Source organism: Lissotriton vulgaris, chromosome 3_1, assembly GCF_964263255.1.
Source record: "Lissotriton vulgaris chromosome 3_1, aLisVul1.2, whole genome shotgun sequence".
Lineage (NCBI taxonomy): Eukaryota > Metazoa > Chordata > Amphibia > Caudata > Salamandridae > Lissotriton > Lissotriton vulgaris.
The window spans coordinates 307,759,311-307,783,928 of NC_141689.1; the positions used below are offsets into that span (position 1 = coordinate 307,759,311).

At 42.1% G+C, this 24,618-nt stretch overlaps 1 protein-coding gene across 2 annotated transcripts in view; it reads right to left on the reverse strand.

Annotated features, from left to right (window-relative positions):
• Positions 1 to 9,153: 9,153 nt before the first annotated feature.
• The window catches only part of NPR3 (natriuretic peptide receptor 3), a 222,597-nt gene continuing 207,132 nt past the window's right edge, over positions 9,154 to 24,618 (reverse strand). Inside the window, exon 8 of one of the 2 annotated variants that reach the window (XM_086960503.1) lies at positions 9,154 to 10,420. In XM_086960503.1, coding sequence (XP_086816629.1) covers positions 10,309 to 10,420 — 112 coding nt within the window. In that variant the 3' untranslated portion in view covers positions 9,154 to 10,308. The remainder of the gene's footprint in view (positions 10,421 to 24,618) is intronic. The other variant, XM_086960504.1, reaches the window with a different exon arrangement.

Consider the following 24,618-nt stretch of genomic DNA (forward strand, 5'->3'; position numbering starts at 1 on the left):
TCACACACACATATATGACCTGTCAGGGGACATGTTAGAGGAATTTAATTGACACAGTCCGACAATACTAAGCCAATTCGTAAATGTTAGTCATGGGATGTGAATTCACTTTCATTTGTACTTTCCTAAAAGGTGACTATAGAGGTAAACCTGCCTGTTAAAAGTAGGCCAGCTAAGGTAGTTGAGAAATTCCAGATGAGAGGTAAGAGTGAGATCCTCACCAATAATGGTGGGGATGGTGGGATGTGCGTTCATAAGTAATAAAGGTCAGCGTCAACAGGTTTCTCCTAGTTTGCTTTGTTAAAAATATATTATATTTATGACACAATATTTTTGTTAGACAATATAGGCCTTGACATTTTGGTACTTGAGGCTTTGGCATCATGAGTATATTACAGTTTGCACACACACACATCTGGAATTTCTCAACTACCTAGGCTGGCCTACTTTTAACATGCGTGTTTCCTTCTATAGTCACCTTTTAGAAAATCACAAATGAAAGTGGATTCAAATCCCATGACTAAAATGTAATATTTGCCTTGGTATTGTCTGACTGTCAATTAAATTCCTCTAAGATGTTCTCTGGCGGAAAAGATCTGTGCTACTTTAACTAGTCCATATCTACTGCGCAACAAAGGAACATGAACAGTTTGAGCTTTGTATCCGGTCAGCCCAGCCTCAGATACCATCTGCCAGTCATGGGCGCTCACAAATAGGCATTTTAAAAAGCTCTCATCCTCATAAAGTAGCTTTTATCTTCTGCGTATGATGATAATGAAAAAAAGAACAAAAAGTCTTTTTCGATAAATGATCATCTAGACCAGTCAAGGGTGTGCTCTTTGGAGGTAATTAACTTTATCTGGCTTTGCTGCTTGCAATTTGACAGACCGCTTTCTCCAGTCCCATCTCTGAATGTTACACACTGTACAAGCTTTTGGAACGCCTGGCCACGATAGAAAAAGTAGTGCTATTATCCCTTGTGCATTACACACATTATAAAGTATTTTTATTTTTAAAAAATCACTAAAATTACTCCCTACTTGGTACACTAAATATACTTCTTAAGAAGTTTTTATATCTAGAAAAAGGGGTTGCCTGCCCATACAGACGAACTGGGAGGTCGCCTGTGGTACCACCTTAAGCAGGGAATAAAATTAACTTTAAAAAAATGAAAACAACAACTTAAGAGCAACTGACTGCATCACTTCCTAGTGCTTCAGTTTCTGGCAGCTAGTCTGTGCCCGCCCGTGCCTGTAAACAAGACAACTCCAACCATTGGTAAACAGTTGCATACGGTTCTTGATTTTGACACGCATCTGGGACTGTATCACGTCAAAAATATATCATCATAAAGAACATTCCGTTTCTTAACATGAAAAATATATTTGAGAGGGAATAATTATTCGGATCCTGCCAATGATTCTGACATAATTAACACAAGTGGTTTACAAGACCTTAGATTATCTCCAGCGAGGTAAATTTCAAAATCAGTTTGTTTCCTACACTCGTCATTTGTGCGTTCCAGGAATGTTCTCTTGGACAGTACATTCTGGGAAACACCCAGATAGATTTGTAATTCCATACTAGTACTATTTTTTGTTTTGCAGTTTACAGTCAATTTTGTAAAAGAGATAACCATTTTCCCAGAATCAGCGTCTTCTTGAGGGGCCATCTCTTCCCAAGCATTGCAGGGAAGGGGACCTGTGGTTTATCAAAGGCTGCACAGCAGAAAAGCCACTTCGAATTGGAGTTCCAAACTCCTCCAATAAGAGAACAATTATGGTGAGGACATTAAATACGAAATGAAAGATTTATGAAAATATAAATTTCAATATGTACACTTGAAAAGATCCCAAGGCACAGCTCTATTCATGCTGGTAGCTGCTTACATTTTTGTTATAGCAGGCCTTCCAAGGATAGGGTTGGTGGACCACCACCATCTTGCAATGGTAGCAAATGAAAGTTTTTACTGGTGGCTAGTTCAATGTGGACGAGTGAAAAGCTGCAAAAGCAAATGCTCCCTAACAAGTTTAAAAAAAAAACTTCAGCAGCATGAATTGTGAAGCTAGTCAAGTTTACAAGAAATATTGAGAAAAAGTGGACTCAGAATAATGTCTCAAAGCAAACAACTCAACAGCTGCTTACTGAGCTGCATCCATTCCATTTCCCACAGGGAGAAAACATAGGGGATGACTATCAGCAGTGAGAAATGGGAAGCACCTGGTCGCCGCGCTGGCAGCTAGGCCATGCACACCTTTTAGAGACAGCAAAGAAAATGACTCCCTATAGCCTGGCATCCAGAATTCCTTGGGAATAGGGGTTGAGTGAAGTATTTTACTGAAAGGTGAATTTACAGTCTTCACTTTAATGCCCAATATCATCAGTGGTCCATTTAATATGGCATACCCAAAACCCATGTCACACCTGACCACCCCGTGGATGCCTCCGCAGACAGTACAATAAAAGGATGGCCATGGATGCCGACTCCCACAAAACTAGACAACGACCATGATGGGCACATGCAATATTCATTGCTAATGCCAGTAGAGTGCCCATGTGGGTCAAACACAGAACTTCCAGTTGTATGCGTTTTGCAACTTGTGTTTGACTCTTGTGAAAGTTGCTGAGTAGGAGTGCCACTAGGCTATGCAAGTGGTGCTTTACTTCACACTATTTCACGCTGGAATGTATGCATGTACATAAATACTACAGTACCCTAGGGACATTTCTGAGTTCCCTGTATGGGTTAATCTATAGAGGCTACAAAGCAGTGATAAACAAAAAAAGGCATTTTCTTTAGAGATCAGTCGATTGTTCATGTGTTACTGACATGAAAGCTAAGGAAACTCATGGATTTCTATCATCTGTTTCCTTTAAAGAAAACAAGCGACGTATGCCAAGCGTAAATGCTGTACAAAAGCTTATTATTAATACAAAAACAAGGATATTCTTGCCAAGTGCAAACCTCCAGGTTTGCCTAAATCTTGCAACAATAAGAAAAGAAAAACATGAGGCCTTGTAATTTGGCGTAAATCTGTATAAAATGCCACAAAATTAATTTTGCACAGATGTGTGCCGAGGTGCATATTTACATGGTTTTCGAACACCGTACGAGCAGGGGAATGATTTACAGTACCAAATGTTTGAAGAACAGCGTAGGGCACAGTTCGCCGTGGCTAACAAACATTTTAGTGCAACATATGTACAGATGTATTTGTGTGCCCACTTGGAGCTCTTTTTCAAGTGGCACTAAACTACTTAAGAGTCCCAACTCTTAAATTGGCACATTTTCTATCCTATAAAAGGCATCAACCACTCTAAATGTAGACTAAGGAGAGCACTTCTTAAACTTTCCTGGGCTGGCCTACATACTGCAGTCACCCCTGTGCTCCTTTCGTGTCTGTCCAGGGGGGGCCCATGGACCTTTCTGTGCCACCAGAGTGGCATGTGCAGAAGTACAGCTATCGCAACTGCAGCAAGCGCAGTGGCACCAGACGCCCTGACTGCAACGGTCCTTTGTACCCCAATTGAGTCGGTTTCTTACCACTCATCTGTGTGGTGGAGACATTACATCTCATAGCATCCTTGTTACACTACTGGGGAGCAGGCTGTTTGAAGTGCTCCCACCACAGAGTACATTACATGCCATAGACTGTTTTTCTTTCTTTCTATGCTTTTAATGGAGAGAACACCTGTGTTCTGCTCCCCCTATGCTCCACAACATTCACTGCATGTTGTACTGCATATCACAGCTAGATATGACTTCTTGACTACCTCTGAACACTACAGCGTGATACCTGGCAAGGATATGGACTTCAAGACTGGGTAACAAGGGGTAGCGGCTCCTAGCCCTGGCAAGCTCTTCAGTAACCAAGCACAGCCCTAAGCCCATGGGCCATCAGTACAGAAAGTACACATGGACCCTTGGGGCCCTGGTTGCTTTCAGTAGTTTCTGGTCCATAACACTGCTCCTCTGCAGCAGATAGCAGGCTGGCAGAGGGGAAGGGGTGGGCTGGAGTTGACCTTGTGATATCTGGGTGGGGCTGATTCGATTAAGTGCACTTCTGCTACCCCTTACATTTTGGTGAATCGTTAACCAGACTCCAGGCCGTGCTGCCTGAAACCTAGAAGAAGACAGCAGACCAATGGCACAGCGAGTGATATTTGGTTAACCTCTACAAGGGGCTGTCAATGGACCTCCAGATGCAGCATGGTAGCACTTCAGGGGTAGACCTTCATGGCGTCATTACCTAGCGACAGAAGACAGCCACAAGTGTACACACACTTCAAAACCCACTCAAGTCTTTGCATAATGGTAGATTGCGCAGTGGAGTGAGCTGAAACAAAATGTTACTCCAAAAGCACACATACATTTGCTAGAGAAACCGCAGGTCTACCCTTCCATTTACACAATAACGTCGACATTTTATCGAAATCGAAAAGTTATGTCAACCTTCGCATGGACGGATTCAGCTGTTAAGGCTAAGAACTTGCAGCCCAGATTGAGCACACAACCAAACCTGATGCGTTTACTGATGTATAAACCGCACGTGCCGGTTAGCAAGGCATTAGGCGCTACATCAAAATCACCAACAGAAAGATGTTTGCAACTTTCACACGCGAATGCACTCCGGTGCCACAGCTAGGCCTACCGCTCGGAAAAAAGATTTAGCAACTTTACAGATTATTTTAGCAGTTTTAAGTCGCCGCCGACCTGATGGCAAATCGAAAACACACCACAACTAAATATAAACCAGTGAAAACACTGAGCATTTACCTCCATGGACTGGTGAGGATATTTTTATGCGTTTTCCTCACACTTCCAACTATGTCCTATTAACCTTAGGTGTCACTGTGCTGCAAAAATAGGTGCTACCCCTTGTGCAAAACAACAAGTTAAAAATAAGAAAACTATTACCACATACCATGGCGTTGAAACAGAATGCGGCTGAGTTGTTATTCACTCTACAAACAGATGCAGTGTATTGCTGTTTGCAAGGGTGATAGCTCTAATCTTTACAGCAGGGGGCTGTGCCTAAGGATTTGTTTCATTGTTTCATGCTTGCTCATGCCAGAAAAGCAAACATTGTTGGATAGATTAAAGGAAAACACTCTATATTGCCAGGCATATGTTTGCTCACAGCTCTGATGACCAAGGTGAACTATTTCACAGTGCATGGTTTCATAATCAGACTGTGGAGAAGAGGTCCAGTGTGAGCCTGCGCATTCTAGCCCAATGTACACATGGCATACAGTTCTTAGTGTTTCGCTGCAATGTTGATACGTGGGGAGACACTTTATTGGAAACTGGTCTTAAATGATTACTGTGTGTCATGAAAATGACAAACTGAATTTATATTTAATTGCTGTTGACATCAACATGTCTAGCCAGCTATGGAATGCCATACATTTTAAAATGAAAGTCTCTGAAGGGTTACCTTTTGACAGGGGTATCCAATGTAGGCCCACGCGGGGCGCAACCATGACGGATTTTCTGCACACCCAAATGAACAAATTCCCCCCCAAAAAAACTTGCCCCGAAGTGGTGTATTTACAGGGAAGCAATGGCTGGCTCGAAAACATTTTACCACGAAAGTCTCTGAGGGGTTACCCTTTGACAGGGGAATCCAATGTAGGCCTACGCGGGGGAAACCATGACAGATGTTCTACACACCCAAATAAACAAACCCCCTCTCTCCCCCCCCAAAAAAAGCTTGGCCTGAAGTAGTGAATTTACAGGGAAGCAAGGGCTGGCTCGAAAACATAGTATGGCCGTGGCCCTCCTAGGCCTACTTTGAACACCCTTACTCTGTGGCTTGCCTTGAATTTGGTAACATTTGAGACTCTCCCTTAGTCGCCATCACCATGAGGGTGGAGATGCAAGTAGATTTGTTCTCCACCCTCTGCACCACCCACTGCAGGAATGAGCAAGAACCCGGTTCGCTAGATTTCTGCTGTATCCAGTGATTGCAACTGTTACCTCTGAGCTATGTTAAGTGTGCTTTTTTAGAATGTGTTATGGCCAATATCTAAATAAACTTGTTTTTGAACCTGATCCTATAAGATCTAAAATTATTTAATCTGCTCCAGTAGGACGTTCCTTCATTATTGTTAAAAGATTACATATTACATTATTGTGGGAATCTGTGTCCATTATCCATGATCTCATTAAGGCTAAAGCTGCTGTGATCTCCCCTAACGCCAAAGACTTTCTATATACTCTTGGTGACAATTATACCTCAGAGCAAAACTTCTTAATAGTATTAAATCATAATCTCTATTAAGGTAGCCATACATTTACACTTCAACCCACAAAGTTCCAACACTCTTGGGAGACATTCATCTACTTTCTGCATGTATGAAATATTCCACCCTATGTTCTGTGCTCAATCATTTGGCCAGAACACGGTGTACTGGAATCAATGACGGACATCAAAGTTTACCTAAATGTTTAAAGAACCAGTTGTTACCTACATACCTCTCTTACAGCACAAAAATACACCCTGACCTCATTCTTCGTTTATTAAACGAATTCAATTAAGGTGATGGTTACACTAAACTGTATTTTAAGTCTGTCAGCTCCATATAATAACTATTGGAGAGAATATGACCATTTAAGGAACATAACAGCAAAAAGACTTTATTGTTGAAATGGAACTAATTCTAAAAATGCTGTCGTATAATTCTTGCTGGTGTTCAGAGAAACTGTGCCTTTCTATGCAACCAACTTGGAATAAAATGGCAAGATCGGAATCTTAATGAAGGTTTATGAATTTTAGCTACCTGTGCGTATTTGCAAACACTTCCACAATATAGTCCGAGATTGGCAAAATAACTGTTTTGGCCTCACTCCTGCAATATTTTGTGGAAAAGTGCTTGCTACAGAACCTAGGGACGAGGTTACACAAAGTGATGAGATATGTAAACAGGACCTAGGGCAGAACTGTACTTCCATGAAAGCTCAAACATCAGCCATAGGGAGGAATGAAAATATGCAGTAAAGTTCACCTAATCCACTCTGTGCAGTAGAGACAGATACAAAGTTTCCCAAACAGCTTGCTATTCCAGGATATCCAGATAATTCACAAGTAAAAGTGATGTAAAACCTAGACTTAAGTCACAGACCAAGTGTGGTACATTCAGACGTGGATGCAAAAGGTGCTTTCACAGAAGCCTACATTGCAAGATGCGAAAAAGTATCCCACTCCTGGAGATTGTCCCATCACAGATTCATCCAGGTATAACCTGCAGGACTTAGCGGTGGGAAAACTGGTCATTGATGGGCAAAAGGTATATATTTCAGATGCTATAATCGTAAATAATGCCCCCTTCTGAACTGTTTATTCCAGAATTATGTGGTACCCTAGGGAAAAATGCAAGGCACAATTACGAATTTACCTCCTAGTAGTTTTACCGCGTGATAAAATAAGTGTGGGCAAACAATTTTACTGTGCTGTAAAGATGCCCAAAGAAAGAATTTCAATGAGTGATACGGATGTACCCCAGGGCAATCCTAAACATCAATAACAGAGGGCAGAAACATAGGTGGCCTAGTCTCAGGAGAGTAGGTACCAGTGGTGCAGCTTGGACAGTGGCACTAGGTCCAAGGAATGCATCGTGCCCACTGCGTGGGCTGCCCCATTGTCTCTGCAGTGGGTCCGGGCCTGTGTGCTGATTTTAGCATTCTTATTATTAGCTCAGCAGAACCCTAATAGTCAGGCAAGATGACTACAACGAGAAATATCCAGCAGGAGCACAGAAGACAGCACAGAAGCAGATCTGTGCTACCTGTCAGCAGCCTGGCCCCTAGTTGAAACTTCAGGACCCGAAGTCTGCTCCCAAGCTATAACAAGTCCTCCTATTGGTGAAGCCCAGCCAGCAGTATCAGCTTACCAACTTTATGGGTGTGACAAAGCCCCAAGTATGCCTTTACCCGCAGAGGATTTTGAATCACAGCCGAATCACTATAGAGCCCACTCCCTTCTGGTTTACTGTTTCATTTCTGTATCATCGCCCTTGTGTTTCTCATGCTTCTTCTGCATTTCCCTAGTCCTTCTACTGCCTGTGGCTGGGTCTGTACCACTGCCTACGAGGAGCCTGCATCTAGAGCCCACAGACAGGTTGTGCGGTGCTGCTGCCTCAGTTCGGTAATGTCTGAACGCTGTCACCCACCCACCCCCCTATAGGCTCCTATAAATCGGGCCTGCTGACTTAAAGTGCACAGGATTGTGGCGCAAGGGAAAGAGCAGCTTCCCAACTGAAGACCCGGCAGACCGCCACCTGGATAACAAAGACAATGAAAGAATGGGGAAAATTGGGGTATATGTGGACTGAGTGGTGAATATGCTTTTATTCACTTTTAGATGGGGATGGCGTCATTTTCTGAGGTGTGAGCAGAGTTATCTACTTACTGTTATCCGATCCGTGGCATTATTGTGCCCATCACTTGAGGATTACCAGCGTCATCCTTGTATTCCCTGGCATATGCTTCAACCTTATAAGGTGCTTTTTTCTGCTCCCACCCCTTTAAACCCACAACTGCAGCCTCCTTAACTCTAAGAAGAGCTCCGGGGGTCACAGTTGGTTCTGCTGGAGAAGTAATAGCTCACCATTTACCCTTTTCATACTGTGCATCGCCGTAAAAAAGCTGAGAATGTCTGATGCACAGCCACCAATAGTACAGCGGGTGCAGTGGCATTGGCGTTCATGGGCATGAGGGGATAATTGTACCACAATAATAGTTGTTTTTACTACCAAACCAAGGAATGGGTGGCCATTTTTCTTGCTTGCCATTAGAGCCCACTGTACTCTTGCCATGCCACTAACTAGGCTAGATCTGCAGTCAGTTTGTATGGGCATATGTGATCCCCATTTGGTACACTGTCGGTTGCAGCACTGACTGCTGATATGGGATTGGCATGCATTCAGTTTATGAACTGCCTAAGCCCAAGAACACTTGTCACATTTGGTCATTTTCTACATGAAAATAGATGTAATATAAAGTATGAATAAGACTTTAACATTTAGTTTCAAATAGCGTACAATAAAGTCACAGAGTTTGTTATCACAAAGAACTTTGTAAAACAGTGGCAATTAAACAAAGAATATACCATGTTAGCAAAAGAGGAATCAAATATACAGCTCACAGACATTGTGCCTCACACCTTAGACATTTTTATGATCCACAAAGGACAGAGACAATCTGTTCACTCTTAGAATGCTAAGACCCTGAAACACCACAGAAGTACTTACTGTCTGTCTACAACTCATCATCCCAACAGAGACAGACCCCTTTAGTATCCACAACATCAGAAAATTGTGTTCAATACATTACCGCAATCACAGAGACTTCTTGCTACCATGGACATACAAGACTTTGATAAGGCTTCCAGTTTGTTGGAAACAAAATAATGGCTTTGTTCTTCGATAAATGCTATATACTTTTTTCCATTAATGCTTTACCACTAAGGGTGAATGATATCATAAACGTTGGTGTTAATGGAGCCTTCCACGGTGGGTGCTGTAAGATCTCAACTGCGGTGTTGACATGGTCTTTCTGAAGAAGGCAACAGATACCTCAAATGGAGCATGAAGATAATGCATACATTTGTTTGTATTCGGTGTTGGAAGGACAGCACAAATGTGGGTGGCACTACAGTACAGCATCATAAACAATCTAAAATCTGGCCTGCAGGAGCATTACCCCTCTTCCACTGGAAACTGTTGCAAGGGGGCACCACATTGTGGCATAACTTTGAATGGGGTTGGCCTTCCCATCGGCGCCTTGCTAGAGACTGCTAGGTGTCTGCCCTGTGTTTGCTGAAGTACCCGCACCAATGGTATTTATTTGGATGTCGGTCAATGCGACAGCCACGTGGCATTTTCCAGATTCCAGATTTTGGCCTCTACATCGGTATCACGCAATCATCCTATTTACAATATTTCCTGAACCATATAAATAGAGGGTATTTAGGGAGAGCAAAAGGCGAGAACAGAGGCCTTCACCGCCCGAAGGGCAAAACGGCGGAGCCAATGAACGTCTGATAAAACCCTAGAAGCATGCTAAGGCATCTCCTACAAATTGAAACAGAGTACTCATTCTTCGAGATGGAAGGCCATGCGGCATAACGTGATCAGTAAATCATTCCTGAGTTTCTGAGGGAAAGAAAAAAAAATACGCGACTGCCTAAAAGACTGGGCTGTCAGAGAGCCTCTCCGGACATACACTGCGGTCTTTGGTTGCATTTCACTAGAGCTTATCAGGACGAGTGTGTTTTTTTTTTTTTATTAACTTCTGTTTCTTCTGTCTTATGCAGCTGAAAAGTGGGATCTGATGGAGTCTTCGCGGAGCTGCCTGTGCTTGCCGATGTTGCAGTCTTCATGCTGGTTCCGTCGCTCAATGGTTATTCTGTATTTCTTCCTGCGTCAAAGAGAAAAGAGCACAGTCAGAATCCGTTTCCGGTTCAAGAATTACACAAAGGGGGCCTCGGGGGACAACTAGGGTTCCTGTGATAGATGAGAAAGGGCAGGGCACTAGAAACTGGTCAAAGATTAAATGAGGTCTTCAAGTTTGGCGAAGATCTGAGGCGCCTTTCCCAGCACGGAACACAACATCCCAACTCGTGTTACCCTCCTCCATTCTGCTCAAGCGCCATCTTTTTTTATATTGCGTGAGCCGGATATGCAACGCTTTGCCTAGATCAGTTTAAGAGTCTGTTATTCTACATGCAATCTGCGACATTCTATCACGTTATTGTGGTTTAGTAAAGATTGTAAAATGACATTTATGACAAACATTTATAGTTTAGAAAAGGTCAGAACCATGTCCTCTAAAGTCGTTCTAATCAGAACATTACGAAATACCGAGGAATGTGTTTTTGTTGACAAATGTTATGCTGTTACTCTATCTACTGTGGTTATTTCAGGGCCCAATCGACTAAGCAACCTATCTTTTAGCAGTCTCCGAGAGCTTGTCTAAACATAATAACAAATGTAACTAAAATACAAAAGAGCTAACATGTAGGTCAGAGTGTAAACAATGACCTTCCGCCATTGGATGATCTGAAATGGCCGTCACTTTTTGGAACATATCGAAAAACAGCTATTTAATAATGACATTATCAGCTGGTGATGTAGCTGTGATTGGGTAGCATCTGTGTGAATTACCTTGGAAAAAGTCTGGGTGAACTCGTTTTTAAACAATTCTTTCAGTTGTGTTTGCGAGTGACCACAGAACTCTGTCAGCAGCCATTCACAATTTATACCAGCTCATGGGACAGCATTCAAAAGATGGCTGGATGGCTAGTGAGGCAGAGAACAGGCCAGCTAGAAAAGCGGATCGAATTGTGAAAGGAATCCCTTGATATCAGGTGGCTGCCACGTGAATGTGATGATTTGATTGCCATTTTAGAGGGGGAAATTTCACTCACAATAATGGGTTTTGCTGGTGTCAGCAGAGGGGAAGCATCATGACAGGATGAACACTGAGATCAAACAGAATATCCAAAGGGACTAGTGGACATAGCGGCTTTAACCAACACATGCACATTTTTTAAATTAACAATTTTTTGTGTGACTAATCTTCATGACCCACCTTTGGCAGGGTTTTGCTTGTATTATGCTTTTTCCAAACTGTTTTATTCCTTTTTATTGAACTGGCAGGCCCAGCCTTTGCTAAGATCGCACCCCAGGCAAAATTTAATTTGCTCTTCACCTGCTCTCCTCTCCCCCAAAGGTTTTCCCTTTAACCTTTCCTAATTGCTATATATAAAAAAGCTTCAACAGCATTGTGGTGTGCAGCTAGCCAAGTTTACAAGAAATGTTGAAAAAAAGTGGCCTTGAGCGACAGAAAGAATCGGTCTTCTTTCTATAGTGCAAGGCCACTTTTTGGGCAATGGGTGCTGCTACCCATTGCCCAGGGCGCACAATTCGGCAACTGCTTACTGAGCTTCTCATTTCCTACAGGGAGAAGACGTAGTGCGGGATTTTCAGCAGCGGGGAATGGGAAGAGCCTGGTTGGCCAGCTGGCAGCTAGGCCACGCACACCCTTGAGTGACAAATCAGAAAACAGCTCCCTATGGCCTGGGTACCACCTTTACAGCTTCAAGAATTAGGGGTCCAGTGAAGCAAAATGTCAGCTCAGTCAATGATTGGAACGTTGCTTAGTGTGTAAAACTAAATAACCAACCAAATAAATAAGTGCAATTTCCCAACATTTTTCCAAGTAGGTGGTGGCCCACCTTCACCACTGATGCGACCCACTTGCACCACTGGGCGACCATCCCACTGCCCACTGTTTTCCGTGCATGCCGTATGCCAGCTTGGAGACAATATTAGCTGGTGAACCTACTAAATAGGTTTGGATTGAAGTTCACCGCAAACAAAAATAGTACCAAATGGTGTAATTTACAGAATAATGGTCTAATAAATGTTCCAAAAAATTCAGATCTGTGTTTGAATTTTCATATTTAATTTTGTACCAGACATCCAGAATCTAATTCAGCAACCTAGCAAAAGGGTCAAGCACAATACATATTAATAATAAGTTAAGTGTTTTGCTAGTTGATATGTTTACAAATGGGCGCTTGTGAGATGTGAATTTTCAATGATATGCATCTTAAATATAAAGGCTCAAATCATGCAGACATTAAATAGCTGTAACCCCTTGTCATTAATTATGATATATGCAACAACATACAACGCAATCCATTTATAAACCCTAGTCGGGTCACATAGACAGGATTAACTTTGGGGTTTTAGTAGGTCAGACTCAAAGGACAACATTGATTTAAATGCTGTTTTTAAGCTTGTTTAAATTATACTTCCTCCATGCATTGCAAAGCTCGAGAACAAAATGAAACAACCCTCTCGGGGAGCTCAAGTGACACGTAATGCTTACCTAATAAGTTACGGTATGCAAAACTAACGTCGAGAATACATTTTACATGTGCAACATTTTGTACAAAAAATTAGATGCGTCACTCTCGAAATTGGTGGAGAGGTTGCGAAATTCTATGGCCGCCCCTTGACTTCTGGAATCTGTGACGAGTTGAGATACAGTCCTAGGTAACTGCTGGGGAGGCATAGGGCCTGAATCACAGAAGGAACTTAAGACAAAATCCTAAACTTTCTACCATTTTGGTATTCACAGAAGTAACTTACTCATTTTAGTATTCGCAGAAGGCACTCACTCATTTCAGTATTCACAGAAGTTAGGAGTCCTAAATTTAGGACTCCTAAATGCCTTCAGTGAATACCAAAAGTCTTAAAGTTAGGATTTTTCTCACTTTAGGAGTAGTAAAATTAGGACTCCTAAACTGAGAAAAATCCTAGCTTTAAGACTTTCGGTATTCACAGAAGGCATTTAGGTGTCCTAAAGTTAGGACTCCTAACTTTACTACTTCTAAACTGAGAAAAATCCTAACTTTAAGACTTTCGGTATTCACAGAAGGCATTTAGGACTCCTAACTTCTGTGAATATCGAAATGAGTAAGTGCCTTCTGTGAATATCAAAATGAGTGAGTGCCTTCTGTGAATACCTAAATGGTAGTAAGTTTAGGATTTTGTTTTAAGTTAGTTCTGTGAATCGGGCCCATAGTTCTTAAAGCTACAGTACAACTCTTTGCAAGCAATCCGGAATTACAAACAACGTTCAATTCGATTTACAAGAGTTTGAAACAGAACACAATGATGAAGCAGGAAAATAAAAAGTACACAGGCCACCACCACCACAAAACACTAGCCCATGCTAATACACAATGTTCATACACATAACTCTTGAAACACAAGTTAATTGTTGCATTCTGTTGTAGAGGGGTGGAAGAGCACACAGAGGGAGGAAGAGACCAGGGTAGAGAGGAGGAAGGAAATCATTGCCAGAAGCAGCATTGTGGGGCTGGAGGAAAATAGATGTGATGTGTCTGCACACTCTGCTGATAATCTGTATGACCTTTGGTTTATATGGCTTCGGACAAACCAAGTCTTGGGTTAGAGGTAGTGACTCTAAAGCCCGGGTCGCGGGGAGACACCTTCAGTTCAGAGATGGAAGAGGCTGCAAGTGCTGTGCAGAAAAAAAGAAAGGTGCGCAGTCTCCTGAAACGGCCAACATACTGTGTGATGAAGCGCAGGGGCCGTGAAGCAAGTGTCGCAATGAGCATGAAAACAAAACATGAACACTGATGAGAGGTGTTCACTGTGGCAATGCAGCGGGCTCCCAGCACAATGCTGAAAACAAATTAAATGCCTATCAAAAACACGAACAGAGCAACTGAAAACATGTGTGCTGGTGTTAAGGCAGATACATGCTGGTTCTTAACAAAGAATAAAATAGCAATTGTGGAGATGATACCTAAAAAAATATTCTCGTAAGCATGGCGCATAACAATTGTAAACAAATTTAAACAATGTTAAACCAAATTAAATGCCGTTTGAAAATGTGAAAACATGAAAGCAGTAACAGAGTGACTGAAAACTTGCGCTTGTGTTACAACCAGCACCCACCTCAAAAATTAGTGCCCGAAACTAACGTAAATGGGCAGACTCAAAATGAGATATGTAACAAGGTCAGTAGCCATGGTAGGGAACAACACATCAAAAGGAGGGGCAAATGGCAATAATTCACCACCGAAAAGCAAGAATTTTGATAGGCACATGAAGGAACCAATGAAAAGCAATGGGTGTGCTGAAAGCCCATAGAGTAGATACAGCATGTCTAGAAGAGACAGAGCATGCATTGCCTAGGCTCAACGTAAAAAGGAGGAATGCATGTAAGGAACGACTGTGCACACTTGTTTTTAAAGAATACATGAAACCAGTGGCAGGGGATCTTGAGTGACTTAGCATAGGGTCACTTACTATTTGTTTGCATTGTTTTGTTCAGTGCTTAGCATGGCAGCAATCTCATGTTGATATCTCACTACTCTGTTCACAGGAAGGTGCTCTACTCCCAATGCCCTCACCTAAATTGCCGGTTTAGATGTTAAATTCTGAAATGAGAGGCCCTGGAAGAGGATGTGAGCGAAAAAGACGGGGGAAGAAATGGGTAATAAGTGAGGGAACAAGATAATTTATGCACGAGAGGTGACCTGTAAATAAAATGAAAGATTAAAAGCAGGTTTCCAGGAAGGTCATTGTGCCACTCTGAAATTAGGAGCCCTGAGTCTGTGCCCAGCTTGCCCATGCCAAATGCCAGGCATGCGCACCGGTATCTCAAGCTACACTTGGTACACTCAGCAGCTTTTCATGTGTGAGCCAGTGTAATTTATCATAGAGCTCAACTGTGTACATCATCCATGCTCGTAATTGTTGCCAACTCCGCTGTGGGCACAGCGGCATGCCACACGCCATTGAAGTTCTGACTTCCATTTAGTACTTGTGCCCGAAGGAATGAAAAAGCATGAAGGTTTACCTTGAAGCACTACAGCAAAGTCTGATAGAGTAAATCCGATCAAGCTCTGTGGAGCACAGGTATCCAGACACAACATGTCTCTGTCTGACATGGGGCATATCATCTCGGTTTACAGCAGGAGATGCAGTAGCAGAAGTGGATGCAAAAGTGAGTGCATCCTGAAGCAGGGTGAAGTAGGATGCACACACCAGCAGACGCCGTCCGGCTGGTGAGCATACCTCCATCCTGTGCTGTTCCACTATGATTTTTGGCGTCCCATTCCGAAGGGGCATTGAAGCAGTCCAAGCTCTGTCCTGCCATCCCATGTGTTTTTCCAACCTCACAGAAGGTGAAGCTGAAGTAAGCACAGTGTTGGGGCGGTGAAAGCTGTCCAAGGCTATGAGGAGTAGCTGCGGTGAGCTGAAAGGGCCACAGTAAGCCAAAGCCAGTGGACAGAAGCCAGCAAGCATGTGCTAGGCCCGGCAAAGGGACCTTTTAGCTGTGAGGGTAAAGGGCACAAGGAAGCAGCGGAAAAGCATGTCTTGAACAGTTGGCAGCAATATGTGACCTGCTGGCCTCCACCAGAGCTCAGGTACCAATGAGCAATGGCCTTGTTCACAGCCTCTCTCTGCTACAGGTCCTGAGACATTGCCATATCTAATGGCAAATCTGAAATAAATGAAGGTATCTGAGATATGAGATGTCACGTGTGCACATGTAAGTATCTCTATATTTTAATGCATAGCAGGTGTTTATCATTTGTATGGAGATATGAACTTAAGATAGCTCAGTGGATATTGCGTCCACTGCAAAGATCTCTAACCTGAAAATATTAATGTCATATCCGGCAGATGGTTCATCCTTATGAGATATGCAAAATGAGTACCACTAGGTTGGGGAATAGCAATACCTTAAATATAGATCCTTAATACAACAATGATGAAAAGTTATTCAAACAACCAGGTTTTTAATTATATATCCCTATTAAGTGTTATAAGACGGACGAGTTTGTAAATTGTGCAATTTAAAAAGTACTACTTTTTCCAAGCGATCATAACTTTGACACGTGTGAGGATATTAAGACAGAGCTTGAACTTGTGACTGCTGTGCTTTAAACCCTGATTCCTTAACCACGAGGCCACACCCCTTCCTGCAACAAAAAAAAAGAGTTTCACAATGCGGCGCAGCTGATTTTGGGTGGATGCTCTTGTTTGATAGAACGGGGCCTGATCTACGAGTCCCCTGTGGAGTATGATGTAAAAACTGTCTGTTGGGCTCTGGTTACCAATAGTGGAGTGTTTAAGTGTCATTCAATATGTTATTTTTAATGTGCTACCTCCTGTTTGAACAGCTTGGTGCAAAGTGCAGCATGTGCAGCCAATATGCTCTCTAAGTTCCAGAGTTTTAGTCTTTATTGACACAAAGCTTCTCTTAGTTTTGGAAGGCATGAGTGAGTGAGTGAGTGAGTAAAGTGCAACTTAGCCCATAGGCATCACCTGCAGAGTGCAATATAAACTAATGGCAGCCTGGTATATTTGAGTTTTAGATGCTAATTATGCCCCACAGACTAAGGCACAAATCATATGTTATGAATATTCATCATGAAATTTGGTACACTTTGGTATCTGAAATTTCCAGAATTTCAAATGCAGACATTTGAGTCAGGGCAATTGTTTATAACCTGTGGTCAGAGACTCTTGGGGGGTCCACAACGCCTACTCAGGGGGTCGGCAACTACTTAGAAAAATAAATAATATTAACAGATTAAAAAAGTGTAGATAAATAACGAAGCAATTTGTAAACCTGAACATTTTAAAAAGTTGTTATCCTCAAATTGATTCTTGTTAGCAGTGCAAGTGTATCGACAGAACACGGTATGGATGATAGGTGACCTTAATTCAATTTAGGAAAGCTCCAACCTTCCTCTCAAAATGATTCATATTTTTTTTTCTTTGGGGATTAAATAGAATATGTCATCATTTTGTTTTTGTTTTGTTTTAGGGATGCTTGTTTCTTTCTTTTTGTTTATTGTTATATGGTTCATATAATCAGAACTGCACAAGCCGGGTTTACTGGCTTCGGGAAATGACTCAGTGTGATCCCCGGATTCCAATAATGATTCAGTGGAGGGTCCCTAGATTCCACTAATGATTAAGAGGGGATCCACAGAAGTCAAAAGGGTAAGAACCACTGAGCTAGGGCATACATCAGTGGATTGGAAATAATAACAGAAATCAGGGACTTGACTTGATAGGTGTAAAAATATAGATGTTAAAGTTAAAGGGAATATATTATTCTGGATCAAAGGTGTTGTTATCAGAAATACAATATCAGCAGTATGCAGAAATATATCCACTTTCCTTCATGGGGTGAGCAAACATGAAAATGAATAAAAGCACAAGGAGGTAATATGATGGTGATTCCAAAATGTGATCTCAGCCCTTGTTTTTGATGCTCTTTAGTGCACTCAGAGAGTATCTCTAAGTATGTAAAGAGACATTAATAAAGTCATAGGAAATGGACTTAAGTTTTAAACAACGTTGACATAGGTTAAGGACACTGCCCTCCACCCCTGAGGCTGCCAGACACAATTTCCAAAGGGGATGCTGTCCCACGTGTGAACCAGATATTACACCGTTTGAAGTGCTCGATCAATGGTTTCCACTTGGAGGTGCCATTATATAATCAATAGCTTGCGCCAACAATTACAGTGTCAAAGCTCTGGGACATTTTCTTGCGATTCCAAAAAAGGAGGAGGATGCCCCTCTCACGGCCTGTGCTATATATGATTCACAATGGGTCATAAACCCTCTTTTACAAGTCGGTAAGATTTTTCCAAATCATACATGGGGTTTCTACGTAGGTAACATATGTATTTTGCAGTTGTAAACTTTGTTATGGCTACTTAACAATTCTTCACTAGTAAACAGGTCATTTTAAAACTACATGTGCACTGACCTGATCTTTGCAAAATGATATTTTTTCCAGCTGAACCAAATAGGAACAACATTTTCACTAACTGAAAATAGAATTTTGCACTAGCTTGTGATTTCAAATGCAGGTATAAAATTGCCTCGTCATTGATCCAACATTACAAAATTTCGGGTGCACTGTATGAAATCAGCCTCTGAATCATTTTGCTTGTTCATCTCTTGATATGTGTACAATATATTACACGTGGTGTTTCATGAAAAAAATCTGTGGTATAGGACTGTAGGTTTGAACAACAATTCAGCAAAAGATTCTGAAGATAAAACACAGAGTTCGTGTTTGGAAATAGCTATGAACAGGTAATACAAAAAGACAGCTCTACCACAGCCTCGAAAGTTCTAACCAACCCTGTCTGAAATGCCTCCTGACTGCCTGTGAATCAGTAACTTTGCTTTTGTGTTACCTTGTGTGCGTTGGCATAGTGGGGATAAGGTGTTCATAATAGTGTGTGCTTGAACTACACTGCACCTGTCAAGGACCCTTCTGCTGGCTGTTAACTCCGCAGCCCTTGAACCGCTCTAGCCCTATGGAATCCAGTTCACAAAGAATGGTGTAGGAGTGACTTCCTCTTTCAGTACACCTTGTGTCCACCTGAAGTTCAGGAGTACACCAGGTGTACCCCTGTCTTAGTCCTGCAATTTAGGAGTAAGTCACATCAAAATCTTTTTGAATCTGGCCCATTAATCTTAATTTTATGGTGCATATTTCAGTTGGATATTTCATAACCACGTGTAAAATTGTCTGGCTCCATACCAACAACATACATTTGTGCTGATCTTAGACAGCTTCTCTTTAATGCCATTTGCATAGTTAGAATTTACATATTTCTAAGCTTCTTTAATTGTTTTCAAAACATTTGGTCCAACTCACAAATGTATTAAGGAGTAGGTGAAGTAGTACTCCTATTGCACTACTTCCCACTATCTTAAATGGCTTAATGGAATGGCCCATAACATTTGAAAAGGGAATACTCAGTCAATATTATTATACAATTTGTACAGCAAGAAAGAACTGCACACTCTCTGCACTTTTACAGATTGGGAATTGAGTATGTCAGAGAGTAGCATCCTCTAGTATTATCAGGTGGCACGGGGTGCAATGGTCTAACTTGCCCCCCCATGACCTCCTCCTCTGGTTCCCTCACGACCACCCACGAAAGTGCCCCTCATCTCTCCATAGTCCCTCGCTCACATTTATTTCATTTGTTTTAAAGCGCTGCTGTGCTACTTTATGGCAAGTCAAAACTGCCCCTAGACAAAACTCTGATCTCTTGCTCTGCAGAAAAATGTAATCACAAGAGTTATCTTGACATTTTTATTGCTGCCTGAAAGAGGGACACACAAGGAACTCTGCAGCAGGTGCTTTTAAATCTTAAGTTATTGCTAAACACAGCGCCTTCCCCCTGAGGTCAGCGCCCCCCCTCCAAGTCAGTGCCCAGTGCAGCCGCACCAGTCGCACTGTCCTAAAGGCGGACCTGGATATTATTTCATGTCCTCATAAATGCCTTTGTGAATTGGCCCCATTATTTCAAAAAGAGCTGGACAGACCAAGCTGTAATTTGTTATTTCCGAGCCCCCCTCAATTGCAAGCTAGTGACAGATGATAGACAGGAAAACAATTTGTCAAATTCCTTCAATTCCGGCTCAAATATAAAATGTCAGTCACAGTCTATCGGTGCACAGTTTCATCCCGTTTTAGGGAGAGCCAAGTGATCATTTTTAACAATCTCCACAAAGTTCTCCTGAAATCTTCACTACTTGAAAACGTTGCAAGGTTTGAGCTTCTTAAACATATTTGCTGAAAAAGTGTGAATTTTCGACAATTTGTGGCGCAAAAGGTAAAAGTTTTTCTTTTATTGTGTGTAGAACAATTCCACAAAACGTGAACTTGAACAGAAACATTCTACATAAGTGTTCCGTCTTGGCTGAGTTTGATTAGGGCGAAGTTTATCTCACAATCCTGTGAGCATACTGCTCCCAAAGTGATGACATTTTTCCATAGTAAACATCACAATCTTTGTGAATTTCAAAAATAATCAACATCACTTAAAGCTATAATTTTGCAAACAAAACTTTGAGAGTCTCTGGTATTAATATTTGTACGGAACTGACTAATATTCGCATGTTGATTCTTCTCTTCAACAGAGCACGGTTTGCACTTTCTCTCACTACAACTCCGCGCCCCTCCCGGGTGTGTCTGCGGCGCAGTCCCTCTTCCACCTCACCTTCCTTCACTCTTGTCCAAAATGCTGTCATCACTCTCTCTGCTTTGGACTCTCCTATTCTCTAGACTGCATGCAGTGGGTTGTTTCCATTCCCTCCGTGTCTTTCATGTGTCATATTCCACCCTCGTGAAACATGCGCAGAAACGTGATTTACCTCATTTCCCCTTTCTGTAGCGAGGTTTGCAGGGAATGCACACATGTCTATATTTTAAAAGACCTGACGGCTCCCACCCCTGAGTTAGGGGAAGCCAGTGCACCAAAGCTGTGTCCTGGCAAAGCACGCAGTCAGTTGCTTGAGCGCCGACACGAGGCGCCGCGGCGCTGTATCATCATCTCGCAGGATCTGCATAGTTCCACAAAGAGAAATTGTGAGTCATTGCAGTTGGGGATTGAAGCCCCGTGTAAATGAGTTGTTAAAAAGATTTATTAAAGGATTACGTGAGTGTTTGAGCAGCACCTTGTTTACAGCGTTGCGAGCTGGTGTTGAGCACATAGGCCAGGACACACATGCAGGAACTCACGACATTATGAATCAGTATTACCTATAACCAGACTCCCAGTTTTTGTAAATATGTTTTCGAAGAAAACACGTTCAAACTGACCCCAGTTACTGACCACCGCGTGATGGTGACATCTGTTGCGACATATATGACTGTATCCAAGGTATAAAGCTGGCAGATAGCATCCTTTGCAGTATGTGTGTTCAGGGAAAGAAATATGGCCCTGAGGTAGATTCGACTGGCTTGCATAGGAGTATATGTGCCAGAGACTCCCTTCTATAGTTGCATAGTCGGCATAAGAGCTTTCCAGGGTGGATATGGTTCATTTATGGGAAGCGGGTGTAATCTTCCAGCTAAAATCTGATATAATGCCTGCTCCCCACTGCCTGCGTGAGAAGATGCTTGGCTGTTTGTAGAATTTGTGGAAGGCACAGAGTTTAATAAAAGTCACTGGCAGCAAGTGCTTCTATGTTCAGTTTGCGGGAGCAAAGACACGGCTGCTTTTTTATAGTTATTTTGATGGTGACATAGTCCATTGTACTCGGGTCCCAGTTCTCAGTTGCTACCTGCAGTTGCTCCTTTGATGCAGCAAGTTTCACAGACCAAGGGTTGTTTGGTTTTGAAAAAAATGTTTTTATGACACCCTTCATAGAGTTAGCTGGGGCCATGGTTGCCAGGTGATGGTATTTGCTAAGGTAGCCAATTCTTCTAAATGTTGTTGGGTACCGTCGAACTCAAGACTGATCAAGGTGTTTCTTGTGAATGCGGGCAGGTAATATATTTTCTTGTATGCTGCGCATTGGATTTTCTCCAGATCTTCCACAAGCATTCCCGGAAATGCCTGTTGCGCATAGTTAAGTGATGGTAGCAGTTTGGCCCGCATTACCCTTCAGATCGCCATAGTCGTTTAGCTGTCTAGCTTGGCATGCAGCTTACAGAGGGAGCGCATGACCATCTTTCCTTTCAGCTGTAGTTTGTGTAAATGGATTGAAGGGCGGCCAGTCTCGCTTAGCCAGGCGCCTAGGTAGCAGTAGCTTTGCATGCAGTCCAGAGTCAAAGGGCCAGGTGCATCAACAATCCATTTTGCGATTTCCCAATTGCGAATTCTTGCGATTTGCAATTAGAAAATCACAAAATGGAATGCATGAAAGTGTGTTTAACAATTTCTGAGATTCCTAGGGGATTGCAAATTACCTACCTCATGAATATTAATGAGGTAGGTCGTAATTTGCGACCCCCTAGGAATCGCAAAAATCACTGGGAAGGTGGCCTGCTGGGGTCAGCAGACCACCATGTCCGTGATTGCTTTTAAATAAAGCATTTTTTTTTTTTTTGTAAAGCAGCCCGTTTTCCTTAAACGATATGGCTTTAAGTGTCCAAGCGCCACTTGATGACCTTTTTCTTTGAATAGCTACCAAAGATCACGATTTTGGATTTACTCTTGTTAGCTGTTAGCATATCTTTGATGTTGTATTCAGCTAGGGCTGTGGGGGCTTTTTGGAGGCCTGCTCTTGTATGGTCCAAAAGGACTAGGTCGTCGGCATATTGCATGGTCTTACTTGATAGCCACAGATGCATGTACATCTCTGAGCTGACACTATTTGCAATTCTTTCAACTAGCGCCTTAGACCTCTATCATGGAGGCATTTATGCACTAAGTTGTAGTGAGGATGAACACACACTCATGACTTGCATTCACAAATCTGGACTGTAGGTTCAAGCATTAATCTGCTAATATGTAGGATTAGACAAGTTCAGTGTAATATTATTCTAGAAGTGAATAGTGAGCATTCCGGGAGATGGATGCCACCACACGTTGGTGAACGAGAACACACCTGCGAGTCTGTGGGTATTCACAAACCTGTAACAGGCTCACCCCCACACTGAATACAGCCGGAACGTAAGAATGTTGTGTTCAGCCAGGGCGGTAGCCGTGAGGCCCTCCGTGGCTTAGGTGTTGATCATGTAATGCAAATTAATAAACAGAGTTCACAGGCTATCCAGAGTGACACAGGAACGATGCCTCCCCAAGGTTTCTCCAAGATGAAACATGGCCTTTCTATGTAGAAACCAAAAAGTGTACTGTGGAAATGGCATTTATGCGCTATATATTCACACACCCGCCAACGTACATACGTTATATTTATGCACGTGATACACCCTGGGAGTCGCAGGTTCCCATGTGAAATCCTGGCATGGTCAGTGAATTGAAATAAAGACCGAAATTCAGTACAAATGACTTTTTTTCCTATGAAATTGGCCCATATTTTCTAATTAAAACACAACATTACATTTGTTGAAAGCACAACTGATCTTTATTCCTCCCTTTCTACTACACAAGCTTTCACACTTTTATTAATAGAATTGTACAGCATCTTTAACAAAACGTTAACTGGAGCTATGGTTGTGAGCAACAAAAGCCCCACTCTCAGTGGTTGCAAAATAACATGAGGAATTATTCATTTCACTATTAAAATTTAAGCAATGCTTCAAAGTAAGTAGTGTTATATTTTTTGGGAACATCTGGTGTGTAATCTTGCGATGCCTTGCTTTTGTATCCTAACAAATCAATGAAATTAAAACTTGCTCAGATCAACTTATTACACCTCATGATAAAAAAAGATGTATCATTTAAAGATTAAGCCGTTCCCTCTATGTTATCCATACCAAAAGTAGTAGTGCAATGCAAACTTTGATATACGTCAGACTAAAAATAATTATTCCTTTTATTAGGCTCAAAGCGTTGGCTACGGCAAAATGAAAAATCTGGCAAATCTTTACAAATGTCATAATAAGGCAGAAAATAAGTTATTTTGTTAACAGAAGTGGTAATAGTTGGGCAGAAAAAACATAGAATGAACCGGATGTTTACAGGTGCAAATTAGAGCTCCCACATCCTCTTATGACATCATTTTGACTTCTTTCTATGTCTGGTTACAGAGACATTTAGCTGTCTCTGATTCTAATATAACCAATATGTTGAAAATAAAATATTAATAGTAATCCAAAACAATAGAGAGATCTGGGTAAAGCCCTTTCATCCATATTTCCTGAGTGCGATGCTCTAAGTGCAATGGGTATGCCCACTGGAGTCGTGCTCACTGTGCCTCAAGCCTCGAGGCATGCCTCATTCACCAGACCTAACTAGGATGAAACCACTCTGGGGTTGTGTGTATTCTCGTTCAGAGGAGGCCTAGGTTGGAACGTTCATACTAGAGGAGGCCTAAGGCTGATTTGCATGTGACTGGTTCCCATCAATGGAGGCATGGCGGGCAAAAAACTATGAGGGATGAGGTCCCAAGTGATTTGCCAGTGGCTGATATTAATTCAAGCATTCCGCCAATCACCTTTTAGTTTTCCTAAGTGAAATATTCACTTAGCACACTGTCCCTAACTGTTTAATGTTTTCTCACGTGATATTATACATCATGGATAAAGGGACAGAATGGACCAAGAAGGTAAATTGACTGGGCCTACCATAAGTACACCATAATGAATGCTTTCATCTTTCATTGTAG